Source organism: Quercus robur, chromosome 3 (genome assembly GCF_932294415.1).
Source record: "Quercus robur chromosome 3, dhQueRobu3.1, whole genome shotgun sequence".
Taxonomy (NCBI): Eukaryota; Viridiplantae; Streptophyta; class Magnoliopsida; order Fagales; family Fagaceae; genus Quercus; species Quercus robur.
The window spans coordinates 3,267,786-3,289,501 of record NC_065536.1 but is presented as its reverse complement, the minus strand read 5'-3'; the positions used below and the strand labels follow the sequence as shown (position 1 = coordinate 3,289,501).

Here is a 21,716-nt window from a genome sequence, read left to right as displayed (position 1 = left end):
ACAATTGGAAAACACCACAAATGATATAATATATCCACGTAATATTAGTCGTTTACTTTCATTCAACAGGCTTGGAATTTCTTCTTTAAAAGCAATTAAATTAACATACCTGAAATTCATTATTAAATAAATAAATTAATAAAAAAGAAATAAACCATAATAAGGTGCAGAGGGTGACATTTCACAATGAATACCCGATATTCATTTTTTTTTAAAATCCTAAAATCAACTTGATCTATAGGAAATTTTAAAATAATCAACCTATGTCTTCACTTCATCCCTGATTATAAAAAACAGAGGAAGGTAGATTATTGGGTTGTAGTGAAGATTATGAATGCAAGATTAACATCAACAAATTGTTTTCCGTTGGAAAAAGAAAAACCACTAAAAGTCCAAAAGTTGAGAAGGAGAGGGAGGTGCCGTGACAAAGGGCGAATTTATGAACCCACATCCCAATCATGGTATTCTCAGGAAAAAGAGTTGTGTCGGCTTTGTCTAGTAGTTGAGCTTGACCCAAATCCCAGTGCCGCTTACTTTTGAATATTACAACTAGTGTCTAGAGCTATTACTAGCTAGCTGGGTATAAAGGAAATTAAAGAGTGGCGTTTCTTATTATAAGAGTTATGCTAGTGTCAACTCAATGGTTGGCCAAGTGGTCGGGTATTCGATCTCAAAATGGTTATTTTGGATTTGATTAGAAATTTTCTAATTCAAGTCTGGACACCAGTATTTTGAAAAAAATTTCATAGACCAGTGATTTACCCTGCTATAGGCTTATCCATCACGAACAAAAATTAATCTCTAGTTAAAAATTTGGAGGAAATACCGGTGAATTGTGAATTATAAAAGGGTAAATAACTCTTATAATAGGAAACGCCACTCTCTTTAATTTCCTTTATACCCAGCTATAGCTAGTACTAGCTCTAGACACTAGTTGTAATATTCAAAAGAAAGCGGCACTGGGATTTGGGTCAAGCTCAACTACTAGACAAAGCCGACATAACACTTTTTCCTGAGAAAACCATGATTGGGATATGGGATCATAAACTCGCCCTTTGTCACGGCACCTACCTCTCCTTCTCTATTATAAATCATTTCTTCTACTATCTTCTTCTCTCAACTCTCATTCATTTCTAGAAAAGGAAAAACATTATCGATCAAATACCAGTCACCAGATAGCCAAGGAAAAGAAGCCATTTCTTAATTTCCAACAAGTACTCCTAGCTAAGTCACTACTCACAAGCTGAGATAAAAATGAATAGGTCACAGCCACAACTTCAATGGTTATTTCTCATGTTCTTGGTTTCACTGTTCTTCCATTTCCATACCTCTTATAGTGATGTTGGCACTGCAGCCCTGTATTCTCCATCATATTCCCCCACAGCGTGTTATGGAAGCGATGCATCTCAGTTCCCATCCAGCAACTTGTTCGCGGCAGCTGGTGATGGAATATGGGACAATGGTGCAGCTTGTGGGAGGCTGTATTTGGTTAAGTGCATCACTACTACTTCAACACCATATGCTTGTAATCAAAACCAGACAATTCAGATCAAGATTGTTGGTTATATTGGTCGAGCACCTTTTGCCCACTCAACTTATAACGCCACCATCGTTTTGTCCAACACAGCTTTTGGGACTATTGCAAATTCATCAACTGGTTCTTCCTACATCAATATAGAGTTTGAACGGTAAGTCTTTCAATACCCTTTCCCATTTTCTTTTCCTATATCAAAATATATGCTCTAACACAAATATTAGTGCAGTCCTTTGCTTTGTTTCTAGTCCAATTTGGCTGATTCGTCAAAATCTCTTTAAGGCAATATATGGTCTTAGCTTGTTTCCTAGAAATGTTTTCTTTTTTCTTCACTTTTTATGTTTTATAGCTTGTTGCAAACTCTGGATATTCTATTCCCTTAAAGAATATTGCTAACCTAGTCGAAGTGAGTAGCATTTAAATGAATATTTCTAACAATACTTTTTTGGTTACAGATATTTTTTCCCCTTACTTTGTTTTCGAAAATGAAAATTGAAGTGTTTACAGTTTGTTAAAGTAGGTTCCCAAAAATTTTGACACTAGCAATGACATGTGATCGAGTTTTTCTTTTTCAATACTTGGTTTCAATTTGATTGTTTAACTGGGTTTAATTGCAATTAATTTGTTGGGTTTCACTGGGTTTCTCTTATTTTTTTGGATAACTCTAGGAATCAAAATTTTGAGATTAAAAAAAAGGGGTAATATTTGGATTTTGGGTACAATTCTATTTATCCAAAGGATTCTGATAACTCTTATTAGTTATGTGGTGATTGGAATACTGATGTTTTAGTTATAATTCATGGTGCAAAAACTAAAAAAACCCTAAACTGAGGAAAGAAAAAAGATGTTTACCATTTTAGGTTCATCCTTTTCGCATAATACAATTTGGTGTCATCCAATTTTTATTTATAAATGATTCATTGGTAGCAATACTTGGTCTCAATTTGATTGTTTCATTGGGTTTAATTGCAATTGATTTGTTGGGTTTCACCGGGTTTCTCTTATTTTTTGGATAACTCTAAGAATCAAAATTTTGAGATTAAAAAAAAGGGGTAATCTTTGGATTTTGGGTACAATTCTATTTATCCAAAGGATTCTGGTAACTCTTATTAGTTATGTGGTGATTGGAATACTGATGTTTTAGTTAGAATTCATGGTGCAAAAACCAAAAAACCCTAAACTGAGGAAAGAAAAAAAGATGTTTATCATTTTAGGTTCATCCTTTTCGCATAACACAATTTGGTGTCATCCAATTTTTATTTATAAATGATTCATTGGTAGCCTTACATTGCAAGAAGGCATATATAGACATAAGAAAATGTCAAATCTGTGGGAGCTAATGGGTGCTTAATCAAAGAGAAGATGACTTTAAGGTTGTTCGGTGGGCTCATTTGGGAAGTTGTAAAAGGTAGAAGAATAAACTTCATGGTTGTTAAAGATTGTATGGCTGGGGTTGTATGCCTATAAGTATGTATTCCTTTTCATATTTTGTTCAAATGAAGATGTGCACAGAATAACCTGAATAGTTTTGCATTTGCTTTATACTAATATTGATTTTAATTTGCTGATGATCGAAGGGTTCATGGTGAAGATGTTGTTCCACTCGCTAGAGGTCCGGTCTCATCCTCTGCCCCTAACCCCACCACCGAGGATGCCGTTGGCCACTACCCCTGATCATGACTTCATGAGATGTGTAGTCCAGTTGGTGCATAAAACATCTTGTTGTAATGCAGTTTCTCTAACTCTGCCCAATGCTTTTGATTTAAAACCTATAAACACATATCTATTCTAGTCTTTGTTTGTGCTTAATGAAATTTGTACTTATAAAAAGAGAATATTTAGCATTATGTTCTAGGGGTGGGTTCCAGTTAGCTCAACTGGTAAAGTTTCTGATGATTGTATAAAAGATCTGGGGTTCAATCTCCTCCTACATCAAAAACTGATTGGTGTCTTGACCCGATGATAAAAAGTTATCATCATAAGCGGACGTCATGGTTGAAACTCTCTCAAAAAAAATTATTATGTTTGGGGGGGGGTTGGGGGGGAAGATGTTAAAGATATATATATGTGTTATTTCTCTGGTCTCTTTACTACGGTATATGTTAATGTTATTTGTGGAAAATTATTGCATACTCTTGCAATAACAACCCTTTATTTCTCTGGTACAGTGGCTGACTGTCCATTCGCATGTAGGTGTAGGAAGAACATGATTAACCAGGCCGTCCATGGCTGCCACGTACGCAGTAAGCATTGGCTGCTTGACCATGGCAAGCCTTATTGCCAGATTATAGCTGTCTAATGAAACACACAAAGAAAAACACTTTTTCATCTCACAAAATAACTATCATGACATCTCGTACGTGCACCAAGCAAGTCACAAATACCTCATATTGATACATTGATCATCGCAAATACTAGGTGTGGGAACACAACAATCCGATGCAGCTTAAGAAACCTTGAAAAGATAATTTGGTGTTTAGGTTAGGACTATATCACTAACACTTACATGTGCCTATATATTAATATATTATCAACCTTGCCAACTAAAGTGTTGTTCCTTTCTTGCTCACTCAACTTCGATTTCATGGAACTTCCTATTGGCCAACCAATAAACTCTACAGTTTATAATAATAATAATAATAATAATATACTTATATACTTGTGGGCTTAATTATATTTGAGGTCTCGTTGTTTCTAGATTATAGTTGTACATTGTATGCAAGTGTTGCTAACCCTAGAACAAGGACATTTTCACAATAATTCAATAAAGCCTCTACTTTTTTCCTGCACCGTTTGTGCCTCAGCATTACGCCATCAAGCCAAAATGTTCAATTCGTTGAACAAGGACATCATCATCACATACGCCATAATGGACGGAAAAAACTTAGGTGTTCCGGGAGCAATGTTTCCTCCTCTCATATGAGAGGTGGGCCCCATGTGTGGGTCTCACCAGGGGACCCACCTCTCATGTGAGAGGAGAAAACATGGCTCCCGGAGCATGTAAGAATCACCCATAACAGACAAGCCTTCAAGTTCGACATTTCTAATAGAAGACAAAATGGACCGCTTTATAATAAAAAGAAATTCCACTCCTTGTTAATTAGTAGAGTGTAGGTTTCTTACTTTCTTTCATTAAAAAAAAAAAAAAAATCTTAAGCAAGAGATGTTTTCTTTATTATATTGTTTGTTTATACGGTCTTGAACTAGTAAACATATTAAGGCATGTCACAAAGCTTCAAGGTTGTAGCTAGGAATTTGTACTTGGGGGGCCAAATTGCAATATTGATAGAATAATCATAATTCACATAAATTTATAAATACAAAATTAACAACTTTGATATATAGTCATATTCTTAAATATTAATGGAAGTACAAAAAGCAGTCTATTTTACCATATACATATACAAAAATTTGCATACTATTATTTTAAGCACCATCAACCCATAATTATCCATAAATATTGAAATTTTTCATATTTTTTAATGAATTATTCAGTCCTAATTTCAAATTAAAAAAAAAATGATGATATGGAAAGACATAATATATTATTATATAGCAATACAAAAAATTGAACAACTTAATAAACAAAGCATATTCATAAAACTAAATGACCATTATCATATATATATATATATATATATATATAAAAGCATAAATCTAAATGGCCATATGATGTTGAAGAAACAAACAAACCTGAAATGCTGAGACACAAGTGCTTTCTTGAAGGCTGAAAAAAAATTAAACAAAATAAGAATAATGGTAAAAAAGATTGGTGATGATTGATGACAGAGGTAGAAAAAAAAACCCACTCTGCTATATTTAATTTAGCAAGAAGAAGCTGGAACTGAAAGCAAATATGGATAGATTTTGTTTAGATAAAAGAAGTTTATCTGATTTCTAGTTTCTACCCTTGTCGAGAAGAGAGTTAATGTGTTTAGAGCAATCAACAATGAGAGGAAAGAAACATGGGGCAGTATGGGCTTGTATTAGTTGGAGAAAAAGTAGCAGTGATAGCTTTTATTTTCTTTGAGAATCCCGTAGCTGGTTTTTTGAGATTGAGACTGATGGGAAAAAAAGTAAATTTTTGTTTGAAAATGCGTGGTAAAAGATGATATTTTGAGAGTGTGGGTTATTGTCTATTGGATATTTGGATTGACAACAAATCATTTGGACTATTGGGAGAGCTAGCTAGTATTTTATTTGATGACTTTGAGTTATCTATTGGACTAAGTACAGATCCTAGAAAGAATTGTGGGGCCGGTCATTATTTTCTAGGGGCCATAGCCTTTTACTTATTTTTTGCTACAAAACTCATAGACTAAGGTTGTGTTTGGATGGGTGGAATATAGGGAGGATGGAAAATATAAGAGGGAAAATGGGGTGGAAAACTCAGTTTTTCACTGTTTGGGAATGAGAAGAAAATAGGGGGAGTGGAAAACTAGGGAGAAAATTTTCTCCCTGGGCCCACAAATTTTTTCCTCCCAAATTGGGAGGAAAAGCAAGGGGGGGGGGGGGAAATTGCCATAGTGCAGTTTTACGGTAATGCCCTCCCTTCTTCCTTTTTTTTTTTCTTTTCACGTGACCTGGAAACGTTCTTCTTCTCTTTTTTTTTTTTTTTTTTTTTTTTTTTTTTTTTTGACCTGAAACGTTCTTCCTTCTTTTTTTTCTTTTTTTTTTTTTTTTTTTTTTTTTTGTGACCTGAAACGTTCTCTTTTTTTTTTTTTCACATGACCTGAACATTTTTTTTTTCAACGTGACTTGAATGTTTTTTTTTTTTCAAATATGACCTGATCTAATTTTTACATTATAATAATAAAAATAATAATATAAATTTATATATGTGATGTGATAAATTTAATATTATGCAATAAGTATAGATAAATTTATTTCTTACATATTATATAACAAGGGTATAATAGTCAATTTATATAAATTACATTTTTCATCCTTTCCTTTTTCTCTCCAACCAAACAAAAGAGTTTTCCACCCTCCCACTTTTCCACCCCTCCAACCAAACATACAAGAGGGAAAACTAAATATTTTCCATCCTCCCACTTTTCTATCCTCCCACAATTTTCCATCCTCCCACTTTTCCATTCCTCCATCCAAACGGACCCTAACAGTAGAAGAAATCAATTCCTCTAAAAAAAAAACAGTAGAAGAAATCAAAATTTGGGGGGGGGGGGGAATGGCCCCCCAAGGGACAACGTAGCTCCGCCCCTATTAAGCTTAGAATTGCTTTATGATTTTAATTAAGTTACCCACTATCAGTGCATTTGAGGCAAGGTTACTAGGCCTCATTGTTCGTGCCAAGTTCAAGTATTCCAACCTCCCACCCAAATCCATGGTTAAATATGTTCCATTTTTATTTTATATTTTGGAAATTTGGATTTGATTCTCTCTCTCTCTCTCTTTTTTTATTTTTATTTTTTAGTGTTAAGTTCTAAATATGAAATAACCATTAAAATACATCACTCATATAACGTGAAGCGTATGGACATGACCAATATAAAAACAAAATCAAGCATAAATGACCAAATTGCAAATTTTAAAACTTAAATAGTCAAAATGAAACAATCCCAAACTTTAAGTCAAAAAAAAAAAATCTTTGGTTTTTATTTTAAGGTAAATTTAGATTAATTTTCTTATTTAGTTTTTTAATTTAATTGTCTATGAGGTTTTTAAAATCTCCCCCTTTATTAATATAAATATACTTTTGTCAATCTTAATAATTAATTAATTAACTTTTCACACATACAATAAATAAATAAGCCAATTGCTTTAATGAAATTTAGAAATAGGAAATTGAGTTAATAATAAGCATTTTATAGACATTTTGTAGAATAGCAATTTTTTAAAAAAAAAAAAAAAAAAATGAACGATTATAATAATATAAAATACAATGGGAAAAAATATCTAACTTCTATGCTTTTTCGTGGTTTAGAAGTGCATGCTATCTAACATAGAACGTTATTAGGTTGCTAGGAGAGATTTTTATAAACTGTTAATACTAGACATAGGTGCTTATGTTGTCAACAACTCATTGCAGATGCATAGTTACAGAAACTTACAAAGTAATTAATTTACATTTTTTAAATTAATAAAGCAAAACTTCCAAAAGTTATATATATATACACACACACACACACACTTAGAACTAATACCATCTGAACACATACATATTGTACAACCAAGTCTTAATTTTTCCATCAACAGCCTCTGAAAATATAATATGCAAAGACATAAACAAAGACCATGACATGATGAGGACACACTAAACTTTAACTTTGAGCAGTAATATGACTTTTCCAGTCTTGCTTAGTTGTAGTAATAATAATACAGACAATTCAAGACATGGAAAAAGAGACAAAGCACTTCAAGAATTACTTCAATAACTTGTATGAAGGGTTTTGGTTTTCCAACATCAAGAACAACTCTCATAATTTAACATCTTGGTAGTCAATCTGTAAGAAGTATGTATATTTTGCTGAAAGGTGTTATATAATTTCTTTTTTTTGTACATGATTTAGGTCTTTTTTAATTAATAAAGTTATTTACTTAAAAAAAGTTATATAATTTTTAAAAGTTGTTGTTTCTTTCCATGTCATTAGATTTTTATTTTTTATTTTTTCATTTTAAACTTTGTCACATTCCTTTGCAATTACCTTGTACACTTTGTTTTTGGATCTATTTGGATAAGCTGTTTTAAAAAGTACGTTTTAAAAACACAAATTTTAAAATTACAAATAAGCGGTTGGATGATGTAAATATAAAATAGTTGTTTTAGATGTAAATTCCCAAAAAGGACTTAACTATATTAATGTTGAGGGTATCTTGCCATTTTATTTTTATGTAATCAACAATTTTTTTTTTTTAAAGAAAAATATGTTATGAAGTATGATCATTAACAATTGCATTAATAATAATAATAATAATAATAATAATAATAATAATAATAATAATAATAATAATAATAACTATTTTGCTTTTTTGGGTAAAAATAACTATTTTGTTATATTCTTTTACCATCCTTTAAGATATATAATAATAACTTTTTATTTAATAGTGTAATGGCAACAAGTACACTGTCACTTTTTTTAATTATATATAAAAAAAATAAAAAAGATAGACATTTATTAAAAAAAATGAAATTACAAGTTTAAATATATAAATGGCTATTTTGTAAACAACCTAGCTACAACAATTAGACATGGCAAAACGGGTCAGAATTTTCCGACCCGACTCGAAAAATACCCGACCCGAACTCGATTTTTTTGACCCGAAGCAAAAACGGGTTGACCCGTGACCCGACCCGTGTTTTGTGCAGGTCAACCCGACCCGACCCGAACTCGAACCATTTTTTTAAAACTTTTTTTTTTGGTAAAAAAAATAGTGAAATTAAGACAATATTGGTTTAATTGTTTATTGTGAGCTTTAAGGAAACAATTGATACATTTACATAACTGCATGCAAATTAATTGAAAAATAAATGGTTGAACATTCTGTAATGAGTAAAGATTTTTAGATATTAAATAGCAAAGTATATGCCAAGATAATTGATCTGGTTACAATAAAGTTAAAAACAGATTTAAAATTGTAGATATGTGTGAGACACATTCACGAGTGTGAAAATAGTAAAGCCAAAGTATCAAATTAGCATAAATTATGAATGCTTAGATCTATTTTTTAACAATTTATGTTCAAAATAAACCGCTTTTCAAAATAAATTATGATATTTCCTAGAGTGTGTGCTGCTTAACAATGATATGATCTTCATAAAAGAGACTAGGTATAAATAAGTAAGTAAGCAATCAAACTTTAATGTATATCTCAAATTGAAATAGAGTGTCAACCACAATTGATAATAGATTATAAAATTAATTTTTTAAATTGTAACTTTCTTATATGTTTTTATTCTTTATCAAATGAGTTATCTAATAAGTCATTTGTAATTTTTTTTTTTTTGGAATGTTGATATTGTGTAAAAATAAAACTTGTATATTTGTTTTACTTATCTTTGTGTTGTTTTGTTTTAGATAGCAATGTTAGGATTTGTATAATTTTAAAATTATTGAATAAATATTAATAAGTTTAACTGAGTTTATTCTTGATATAAGTAGTGAATGCAAAATAATGCATTTTACATCAAGTAATATGTTGCATAACTATCCAAATGACAAATACATATTGTTTTCTTTATAAAAAAAATAAAAAATAAAAAATAAAAAATTTCATGTGAAAAATATGGGTCAACCCGACCTGACCCGCAACCCAATTGACCCGAACCCGATTTTCAACCTGCTTAAAATGACCCGTTTTTGATCCGTGACCCATTTGACCCGTGACCCGATTGACCCGATCCAAACCCGCCCCGCCCCGCCCGTTTTGCCATGTCTAACAACAATACAGCCTTAAAGCCAATAACAAGACCCTACACGTTAAGAGGCCCACCATATAGACCAGTACACCACTTATTGTTTTATATTTAATAGTATTTTTCCCATGTTCATCTCCTATTATAGGATTCTTTTCTTGTTTATCTTCTTTTCAGTCTCTTCTTTTCAAGTCCACATGACCATGGGCGCTAGTCCATACTGAAGTTTTGCTCCAATTTTTGCCTGTGCCCACAACATTTAGATCATGAAAAATGGTGGAGGACAGTGGCAAGGAAATAACAAGCCAAAGAGGAGAGACAAAAACTACAGAAAAAATAGACAGCAGCAAGGCACGCTACGTGACAATGCAATGGGTTTTTGATAGGGTATTCTAGTCATTCTCCACTTTATTCAGAAACACAGTTTACTTTTATACCAATGTTTTATAAAAGGCTGCTTCTCACTGTGTTCCAAAACCGTGCCTTTTTGTGCCACTGGGCCTTGTAGCCCAGTGGCACCCGGTTCTGTTGTAACATTTAAATTCGGGAGTTCTATCCCCGCAATTACCCAGCCAAAAAAAAAAAAAAATCGTGCCTTTTTGTCGTTTTTAAAACCATGATTTTTAGTAAAACGCAAAGCAACACATGGCTTCAAGCGTTTTCTTCCAATAACATGTGTTTTAGTTCAGAAAATGCGGAGCCAAATGCAGGGACGAAGCCATGCTTTGGCTTCTAGAATTTGGAAAAAAAAAAATAGTGTATATATATAGGTACTAATTTAGCATTTTTTTTTTCAACAAAATTATACTTAGGCTCCCTTAAAAATAGCAAGCTCCAAAAAAAATAAGCCCAATAACAAAATCACCAATAGCAAGGTTACAAAAATAATTAAGCTCAATCTACCAATTTTACCAAAATAAAAAAAGGCCAACCCTTTAAAATATTTGAAACAAAACTAATCTACAAATTTAAAGTTTCGATCCTTCCATCAAATTCCCAAAGGAAAAAATAAAATAAAAATCCCTTACTAAGAGAGAGTGAGAGACACTAAACTAAAAAGAAAGGCAAAGAGGTAGAGTCGTTACAACACAACACAATAGCAGATTGAGCACACATATACGTGCATAATTGATGTTTTGAAGGACACTTGAGAGAGAGAGAGAGAGAGAGAGAGAGAGAGGGTTTACAATGGATGAAATAAAGAAAAATGAAGAAGATGAAACAAAGAAAGAGAAACAAGTTGAAGAAGGAGAGGGGAGAAATAAAAATGATTAATTGTGTGGATATGGAAAAGGTTGAGAAAAAGAAAAAGAAAAGAAAAAGAAATGTCTAGAAGATAAAGAATGGGTGGAGGAGAATAAATCAGATGAAAACAAAAACAAAAAGCCTGGCTTGTAGGTGGGTCAATGGGTGGGAAACAGAAAACTAAAGTAAAGATAATATAATTCTAGTTTAAAAATAATATATTTTTATATTACTATATATCATGTTAATATATTGATATTATATAATGTGCAATAAATATATATATTAAAGTAATAGTAATTCCAAAACGGCATACGGGTATAAACTAGTACAGAAATATTTTGTTTCCTTAGTCAAATTGACTGCCTTGATTTATTAATATTAATTGGAGTTTCATAATATTCAATAAAAAAAAAAAAAATTTGAGGTTTCATAATATATATATTTTTATACTTCAGCCCCCTTAACTCGGAGTCCTGGCCAAATGGATCCTTTGTTTTGATCTTAATTTTGTGAAATTTTCTTTTTGAAAAATTGACTGCTAAAAGGTTATTGCAATATATTTTTATTGTAAATTGTAGAGTTTAGGTTTATAAAAACATATATATATATATATATACACATATATTTATTTATTTATTGTAGAAATTTAGACACTTGTACGCCTATTGGCATGTCAAATTAAAGCTTTAATTTCTATCTGATTTTAAATTTATGAGATGTATATTCATTGTTATGGAATAGTAATATAGATGTAATGTTCAAACACACATGTACATTGTCTCATCATGTTATATAGTGCAGCAAGTTATTTATGCATGCATGTAAGCAAAATGATTTTTTTTTCTTTTTTTCTTTTTCTCCCCTTATAAGCTTTGTGGTATTGTGCAGTGGACTAAATTCAAATTTGATTAGTCTTGCTTGGTTGGTTTATCAACTCAAGGCGTTAGCTGATAATTTTGTATATGCTTCTCTTTGAATTGTCTAAGAGAGAGGCAACTTAGGTTGTAGTGCAATACAAAATTAACTTCATAGCTTCGTCATTTTAACATTTACGATTTAAATTAAGTAAATGAAATAAGTTGGGAAACTCCAAACGTATATACCTGAAGAATAGTTCTTTTTTTAGTGATTAATTACATTTCATGGACTTTTCAATCGAACACGGACACAAAGACCTAATTCTTTTGGATTAATTTTTGTAATTTCATTTTGTGGCACGTAGATTGTGAATTCCTAGGCTAACATTGGGTTAGGTTTCAAGTCAAGTTAGTGATGTTATGCTTAAAGAAAACGAAGCTTTTCGAAATACACAAGACTTATAAAAGTCATATAGGTTACTGCAAGAATCATTATAATGAGATGACTATATAGTATCTCCACCTACTGGTCCCATTCCAATAATCATGGTTTTGAATATTGTGTTTAATGTACTATTAGGAACAATGTCATGTGCATGTATATATGTATGAATGTTTTCTTTTTAGGTTGATTTGATTTGGTCTTTGACTTGGGATTTCAGGAATTTAGCTTGAGATAAAAGATGGGGTTGTCTTTCACCAAGCTTTTTAGCTGGCCTTTTGCCAAGGAGATGCGTATTAATTCTAATGGTGGGTCTTCATGCAGCGGGCAAGACTACCATTTTGTACAAGCTCAAGTTGGGAGAGATTGTGACTACCCATCATCCTATTAGCTAATTAATTCATGCGAGCTCATAATGCACACCTTAGCGGTGTGCTATTCATACACAAGGATAATAACTGCTTTCATGTGAGAGACCACCTTTATTCTATGTATCCAAATGAGAAGCTATTGAAGATTTAGCTATAAATAAACAAAATATTGTCAAATTAGTGAGCTTAAATGAGTTTCCCATTATATCTAAAAAAAAATAATGGCAAATTACTATTTTGGTACTTAAAATTTATCAAAAATTTAGATTTTTTGTCCCTAAATTTAAACCTTTTTTTTTTTTTTTTCATTCTTAAACTATTGAAAAGGTTTTCACTTTTGTCCTTAAACTCTTATTTTTTTTCATCCTAAATTATTGAAGAATGTTATTTTTTTTCAACTATATTTTTGTCTCTAAACTATTTAACAAAAATCTTTCACTAAGTTTAAGGACCAGAAAAAGTATTTTACATTTTTACCCAAAAAAAGAAAAAGAAAGCTATCCATGCTCATAAATAAATCTTCATTCAATTGCAATGTGTATTCTTGTAAGAATGAAATATTTATATAGAGAAGTGTTACATTGATAACACATTTACAACAAATCATAGGTACTATGTTTTTATTGATTCTAATTTGAATCCATAATTTAAATTACTTTTTTCCCCACTCATAACATCCAATAACAATCTGTCATTTAAAATTTGTTGTGAAAATGTTGTTGACATAACATTTCTCATTTATATAACTTAACAAGTGTGTTAGAGAGGAGAAAATTTAGTTTTTTGACTGATTTTAAAAATAATTATATTTCATTTTTCAGAGATTTTTTTTTTTTTTTTTGAGAAAAAAACAATCTTAGTATGGTATGTTTTTTCTAAAATAATGAATCAGTTGTGTCACAAAAAAAAAATGATGATGCTGTGGACAGGGTTTAAAATGTCTTTCAACAAGATAACCTATGCTATCTTGTTGGATGGCCATTGTAAGAACAACAAAATTGGTGAGGCGATGGCATTGTTTCAAGAGATGGAAGACAAAAAGTTGGACCACGATATTGTAGTCTACAACATCTTGATTGACGGTTTGTGTAATATCAAGAAACTTACAGCTGCAAGGGAACTCTTTAATAGTCTACCGTTAAAAGGATTGCAACCTAATGTTAGGACATACACCATGATCAAAGGGCTTTGCAAAGAGGGACTACTAGATGAAACAAGTGAGCTGCTTGAAAAAATGGATGGGAATGGTTGTTCGGACAAAATGGGCTTCTACCCTTTTTGGGTAAAGTAATTAGCCTTTTGCCCTTCTTCCCAAACTAAATAGGGAAATGCCCCTCTTTTGAAAATCGAGTTTCTCAAAATCGAGTTAAAAAAAAAAAAAAAAATTCTGGAGCCCTATAGTGACGTTTTTAAGGACCTATAGTGACATTTTAAAAACCTATAGTGACGTTTTATAACTTGATATCCATAAAATCGAGTTATAAGCAATTAAATTACCTATAACTCAATTTCATGGATATCAAGTTACAAAACGCCACTATAGGTCTTTATAAACGTCACTATAGGTCCTTGAAAACGTCACTATAGGGCTTAAATCGATTTTGAAAAACTCGATTTTCAAAAGAGGGGCATTTCCCTATTTAGTTTGGGAATAAGGGCAAAAGACTAATTACTTTGCCCAAAAAGGGCAGAAGCCCATTTTGTCCATGGTTGTTCACCTAACGATCGCACATATAACACAATTGTCCAAGGGTTATCGCAACACAATGAGACACCGAAGGCTATGAAACTTGTCAAAATAATGGTTGACAAGGGTTTTTCAGCAAATGTGTCCACTACATCCATGTTGATTGACTTGTTATCTACAAATTTAGGAGATAATGCACTTCAAGAATTACTCCAATAACTTGTATGAAGGCTTTTAAGTCAAGAACAACTTTCCCTTGGTAGTCCATCTATAAGAGTATGTATATTTGCTGAAAGTAGTTCTTTATTTTATTTTTCATTTTAAATTTTATTTCCTTCCTTTGAAAATTTGACTGCTGAGAAGTTATTGCAATTTGTTGTTATTGTAAATTGTAGAGTTTGAGACACTTGTATGCCTATTGGCATGTCAAATTAAGTTTTCTATCTGATGAAATAAGATTTATGAGATGTATGTTCAATGTTATGGAATGGTACTATATTGTTCAAACATGTTGTATCACAATCTATTACATTAATTGCGCAGAAAATTATTTATGCATTTATGACAACTGATTTTTTTTTTCTTTCCTTATAAGCTTTGTGGTGCTATTGTGGACTAGAAAGCAATTGTTATTTGTGTAGGTTGGTTTTTCAACTCAAGGAGGTTGCTGGTAATTATGTACGTGCTTCCCCTTGCCTTGTCTAAGAGAAAGGCAACTTAGCTTGTAGTGCAATATAAAATTAACTTTACAGCTTAATCATATTGACATTTACTATTTAAAGTAGCAAAAGAAATAAGTTTAAAACTCCAAAATTGTGACCATATAGCTTGCTAAAGAATAATTCATTTGTTAGTGATCGACTACATTTTATGGACTTCTCAAAATCTCACATGGACCCAAAATATAGAAGCTAGCCAGAAAGCTATCTTGGGAGTTGTCCTCAAGGCCAAAGAACTTGTTTTATATGGTATATGTAGAATATGGCTTGAATTAGGAGTTCGACTCCTTGATGGATTTGGATAAGTAAGGAATTTTATTCCTTTTGGGTTACTGTTGTTTGAAGTTATCAAACTTTATTAGAAGTTTTGTCTAGCACTTAATTTTGAGTTCTATTTGGAATAGGAGTGATTCTCCTTTTGTGTGTGGAAAAGAAGTCTAGTCCTTTTTGGTTTTGAATTACTAGCTGACTTAAGTCTCCTATATAAGCATAGTGCTGCTACAAAAAACTAGAGAGAGAGAGATGAGAGGGTGTGAGAAAAAGAGGTTCTCTCCTGGTTTGGTTATTTGATATTTGTGGGTTGCAATTTGGAATTGTGAGAGTGGTTTTGTTACCGCTTGGTTTTGGTTCTGTGGTTTAGTGATTTGCTCTCTCTTGGTGCATTGCAACTTTTAGATTTGATTTGTAGCTCTTTTTGGTTTGTGCGCAATTGGTATTTGATATTCGTATTTGGTATTTGTGAACCTTTGGTTCTTTGGTTTCGTTTTTGGTTCTTTGATTTTGTATTTGTGAGGGAGAGTTATTTGGGTATATTTGAGATTTGGGTTTGTGAGAGTGCCTCTACACCAATTTGTATTATCACAAATTTGTTATAGTGAAATTTGTTCATTCTCGCCCATGGATGTAAGCTATTGCTAAACCACGCAAATTCTTGGTGTTTTGTGTCTATTTTCTTTTGGATTAATTTTCTTCGTTCCTATTGTTTGTTTGGAGATCTTTCTTAAGCCTGAAATATTTTCAAAATCAGTCTTGATAATTTTTTGAGCTTCCGCTATTGTACAACAAACTAGTATTAGAGCTAAGGTCCACTACCTAGGTGTTTGGATTTGTTCTCTTTGGAGATTTTGGTGATTGGTTTGTGAATCTGATTATTGGGGAGAAAGATGTCAAGTGATTCCTCTACAAAATCTTCGGCGGATTCTTCTGAAAAAGCTTTGCTAGAGTCTTCTGCAAAACCTTTGGTGTGTTAGGATGATGGTTTCTAATGCTGAATTTGAAGTAGAGGAATTTGATGGAATGAATAACTTTGGTATGTGGCAATGTGAAGTTATGGATGTCTTGGTCCAACAAGAGTTGGATATTACTTTGGAAGACAAACCTAAAGGGATGTCAGACAAGGATTAGGAAAAGATTAATAGACAAGCTTGTGGCACTATTCGTTTGTGTTTGGCTAAGGATGTTATTTTTGGTGGTGACATGGTGATTAAGCCTTTGCACAAGTTCAAGTGTTGCTTGGACTTGTTCAATATTTATAATTTGAATTAGCCCATAGGGGCTTTGGTGGTGGCGACAGAGAAGTTTCGTTTGTGGTGATATGCACTTTGTTTTGGACTCTTATTTGGATTTGGCACCATCTTTGGGTGCATTTGGTGTCCATTGGCGCATTTAGAAGTGGTTTTGGATAATTTGCACTTTTTATGGTTAGGCTCTGATTTGATTGAGTGCTTTGAATTTGTGGTTTGAAAGATGTCTTGTCAAGGTAGAGACTTGTTAAGGATTTGTATTTGGTGGTCTGCAAATGTCGTTTGTGAGGCTTGATGGAATTCAAGCCAAGGTGGAGATTTGTAGAATATGGCTTGAATTAGGAGTTTGACTTCTTGTTGGATTTGGATAAGGAAGAAATTTTATTCCTTTTGGGTTAGGGTTACTGTTGTTTGAAGTTATCAAAATTTATTAGAAGTTTTGTTTACCACTTAATTTTGAGTTCCATTTGGAATAGGAGTGATTCTCCTTTTGTGTGTGGATAAGAAGTCTAGTCCTTGTTAGTTTTGGATTACTAGCCAACTCAAGTCTCCTATATAAGCATAGTGCTGCTATAGAAAATTAGAGAGAGAGAGATGAGAGGGTGTGAGAAAAAGAGGCTCTCTCTTGGTTTGGTTATTTGATATTTGTGGGTTGCAACTTGGAATTGTGAGAGAGGTTTTGTTACTGCTTGGTTTTGGTTCTATGGTTTGGTGATTTGCTCTCTCTTGGTGCATTGCAACTTTTGGATTTGATTTGTGGCTCTCTCTTTGGTTTGTGCGCAATTGGTATTTGGTATTTAGTATTCGTATTTGGTATTTGTGAACCTTTGGTTCGTATTTGGTTCTTTGGTTTTGTATTTGTGAGAGAGAGTTATTTGGGTGTATTCGAGATTTGGGTTTGTGAGAGTGACTCTACACCGATTTGTATTATCACAAATTTGTTATATTGAAATTTGTTCGTCATTGCCCATGAATGTAGGCTATTGCCGAACCACGTAAATTCTTGGTGTTTTGTGTCTATTTTCTTTTGGATTAATTTTCTTCGTTCCTATTGTTTTTTTGGAGATCTTTCTTAAGCTTGAAATATTTTCACAATCAATCCTGATAATTTTTTGAGCTTCCACTATTTTCCAACAGTATATAGTCTCATCCTCACCAACAATAAGCAAATATAGCAAAATTGGAAGAAGAACACCAAGACGCATTGGAGAACTCAGATGTGGATAGCAGACCTGCAGCAAATGACTCAGCAAGGGCTTACCTTAACCATCAAAACAGTTCCAACAATGATCTTAGGTGCTGGCCAAGGTAGAACAAGAAGTCAAGAACTACGGCCAAGACACCCTTCCAGCAATACAAGTTTTATTTAGTTGTATTGATTCTGTTTTGCTGGCTGTGTTTCTTAGCTTCTTGTCACTCTGCAATTTTGTTTTCCTGAACTCCTGCTTGTTGTATATAGGGCTTAATTCCAGTATATAGTTCACTAGTGGAGCAGCAAAGTTGGAGTTATTATGTAATTAGTCGCTTCAAGTTTTAAAGGAAAAACTATATGCGGCTATATTTAATCGACAATTTACGACTAATAATTCATGAATTGCATATTTATATTTTGTACTGAATTTTGTTTCATTTTTTAAGATGTTATCATAAATTGTATGTTTGTATAGTCTTTATTAGTTTCAGCGGGTCATCCCTAATCCTTCCTAGTATAACACAGATTTCAGTACTGAATTTTGTAGTGAGAGTTAGAATGTAATTGTTTTTTAATAGAGAGAGAGAGAGAGAGAGCTGAAGGTTTTGATTAAGTTTTGGTAATTATGACTACCACATAAATATCTTTCCATCAAAAGGAATCAGTTGAATCAACTTGTGCTTTAAAGTTTAAAACTCAACAGGATTTTTGCCCTTGGAAGTTTGGCAAATGCTCAGATTTTTGGTTTGCTAGCCTTAATAGGCATAGTTGTTAGTACATCACTAAGGCAAGTGGACTTTTATGCCATTTTGAAGCGTGGATAAAATTGATTTACAAGACCAATAAAATTGACTCACGTGTCTACATAGACCAATAAGACATGCACTTGAATTTATTTATCTTGAGAGAAGATAATATCATTTTGCATTTCATTTGTGAGAGTGAATCACATGATTGAATTTAATTAAAGAATCCTAATAAATGTGAGAAGTTGTGTTTAATTTTTTCTTTTAAGACAGGAGAAATGATATGTCCATAATATTTTCACAACAAATCATTTTTTTTAGAGAGAATCATACTCATATTTTTCATAACAAATCCTAAGCAGCAAGTTGTTATGGGTTGTTATTGTTGAGATAAAAAAAAGTAAATTCAGTGATAAGTTCAAATTAGAACCAATAACAACTAATGACCTATAATTTATTATAAAAGTGTTGTAGATGTAACACTTATCTTTTTTTTTTTTTTAATATATATACAAGATAGAATTTCTACTCTAGCCTAATCTAAGTGTATATATATGTGAAGCTCCCTCCTAACGACTTGAACCCCAGCCCTTGCCCTCCACACCCCACAAGTAGGGGTGGAGGCAGAGGGGGGGCACCTGTCCCCCCTGACTCCTAAAATTTTCATGTACATGTAACCTTAATTCTTAAGGAGTTCCACGCATAGAAAAAAAAAAAAAAAAAAAAAAAAAAAAAAAAAAAAAAAAAAAGGACTCCCACTTGGTTGAAACAAAGTAGCCTCTGACACAAAAAAAAAGTTTTCTCAAACATCAAATCTACCACCTTGTCACCTATTTTACTGTTCTTGTAGGTAGCTTTTGTCTTGGCCCAAGTTTGACACCTGTTTTACAATTTTTTTCCTTTCTATTATTTTTTTCACCATTTTCACTATTAATGATACTCTTTATAATATTTTATTGTCGATTGATGTTAGAGATACTACAAATTTTACTACTTATATCTTACGAATTGATATGTCACCAACTACAAAAAATAATTTCAAACATTTATTCATTATATATTGTTTAAGTAATACTAATAACATTTTTACCACATCAGTTTGTAAACATTTTGTTGTAAATCTTGTAGTATGAATTAATTATTTTTTTAAATTTATTTTAATAATATGAAATATATTTATTTTCTTACAATTGTTTATTTATTTTGTTATTATTATCGATTAATATTTTTTAGATCAATTTCACTTTAAATAATATCTTTTAATTTTGCCCCCTCTGAGCTAAAATTCTGGCTCCGCCACTGCCCACAAGCATTTATACTTGTGGAGTGACCAATGCACCAAGGTGTGCGGTGGTGATGTAACACTTATCTTAAAACATGCATATATATATATATATATATATATATATATATATTGGGGAAGCTTAAGCTTTGTTGTATCAACGGTTGATTTAAAGAAAATTTATTAAGAATTATTAGAACTTTGAAACAAATAGTTAGTTTAAAGCTGAGTATGATTTTTTGCAAAGTGGATGTGGATACAAGATTTTATTAAAAAATTTCCTAGAGTACTTATATTTTAGGGAAATAACTTCTATTTTATATATTTAATTTGATTATATTATTTAAAAAATTCTTAAACATCGATCTTTTTTTCTTGATTGGTATTTTATAATAGTTATATTTCATTTTTCAAAGAAAAAATAATAATAAATAAAAAGAGAAAAGAAGACAGCTGGAGGCTCTCTCTATCTTCTTCTTCTTCTTTTCTCTTTTTTTTTTTTTTTTTGCCAAATAATATAATTTTTGGGCCAAACTTATTTAGTTATTTAGCACTTTTTTGGAACTTGAGTTCCATAATCAATGGTGGATCCAAAATTTTTTTTGAGGGTGGTTATTAAAAAACTTAAATTATACAAAATCTAATAAAAAGAGAACTTCACATATTGACCAAAAACACACACACACACACACACAGATGCAAATACATAAAATCTTACAATTTCCTTCTACAAATTTTTTTATTTTGAAATTGTTACATGGTAGTCTTATTATCAATGTTGCAAGTTACATCTCTTCAAAAGTTTAGTTAAATAAAAAATTTCTTGGACTTTTTCTTTTTATTTGTAAGGACCTAATATATTGTTAAGGGAACCAAAGTTTAAGAACAAAATTTGGCTACAAACTTAGTTGTAGTCACTCTCACTAAATGAATTAACAATGTTACATATTTTGAAAATTTAATCGATGAATTGCATACTCTCTATGTTCTTAAAACACGTCAAAATTTCATGCCAATTGGATGTTTTTACCATTTGATTCATAAAATTATTTTTTAGTATAATTTTAGACTACAAAACTCAAAATTTAAATATTTAATTGATGATATAGCTATTGATATTTTATCTTCTTGAAATTTTGCAAGTATGGAGAATTTAAGAAGAAAATGTAATTAAATTGTGGATTTATTAAAATTCTCATTCAATTAAAAAATATTGAATAGAGTTGTAGCCTTAGTCTACGATCAAGCTTGTTGCCAAATTTTGTTTAAAACTTAATAATGTTGGACCTAAAAAAAATTTAGGGTGGTCATAAAGTCTTTTTAAAGATTAAAAAAAAAATCATAAATTTTTAAAATTTATACATAATAATTTTTTTCCCAGGTTAGGGTGGTCCTGTGACCACCCTGAACTCTATGTCGGTTTAAACAAAGCAAGTTTAATCATTAGCAAAGTGGAAGTCGTGAAGGGGTACTACTGTGAAAAAATTAAAACCTCGAGCTCGAGTGTGTAGTTATCTGATAAAAAGACCTGTTTTTCATATAACTATTAGATTAAAAGATATATATGTAAAGAAAGTAATACGTAGAGCCACCCTTGTCCATACTGCTTGATACTCTAGTTTAGTGAAATTAAGTTTCACTTGGACTAAAGTTCCAAAAAAGTGCTACATAATTAAATAAGTTTAGTGAATGCATTTCTACTCATTTTTTCCTAACTAGGTAGGGTGGCACATGCAAGGCA

General features: G+C 31.6%; 2 protein-coding genes across 2 annotated transcripts in view; both read left to right on the top strand.

Moving 5' to 3' along the window:
* Positions 1 to 13,871, top strand: part of LOC126716719 (putative pentatricopeptide repeat-containing protein At1g12700, mitochondrial) — a 56,645-nt gene extending 42,774 nt beyond the window's left edge. Inside the window, exon 2 of the mRNA XM_050417665.1 lies at positions 13,833 to 13,871. The gene's annotated coding sequence lies outside the window, so the exon portion shown is untranslated. The remainder of the gene's footprint in view (positions 1 to 13,832) is intronic.
* On the top strand, positions 1,198 to 3,386 carry LOC126716722 (EG45-like domain containing protein). The gene is made up of 2 exons (XM_050417670.1): positions 1,198 to 1,688; positions 3,112 to 3,386. Exons 1-2 carry the CDS (start codon positions 1,255 to 1,257, stop codon positions 3,206 to 3,208), a joined length of 531 nt encoding a protein of 176 aa, XP_050273627.1. The 5' UTR covers positions 1,198 to 1,254; the 3' UTR covers positions 3,209 to 3,386.
* Positions 13,872 to 21,716: the final 7,845 nt, after the last annotated feature.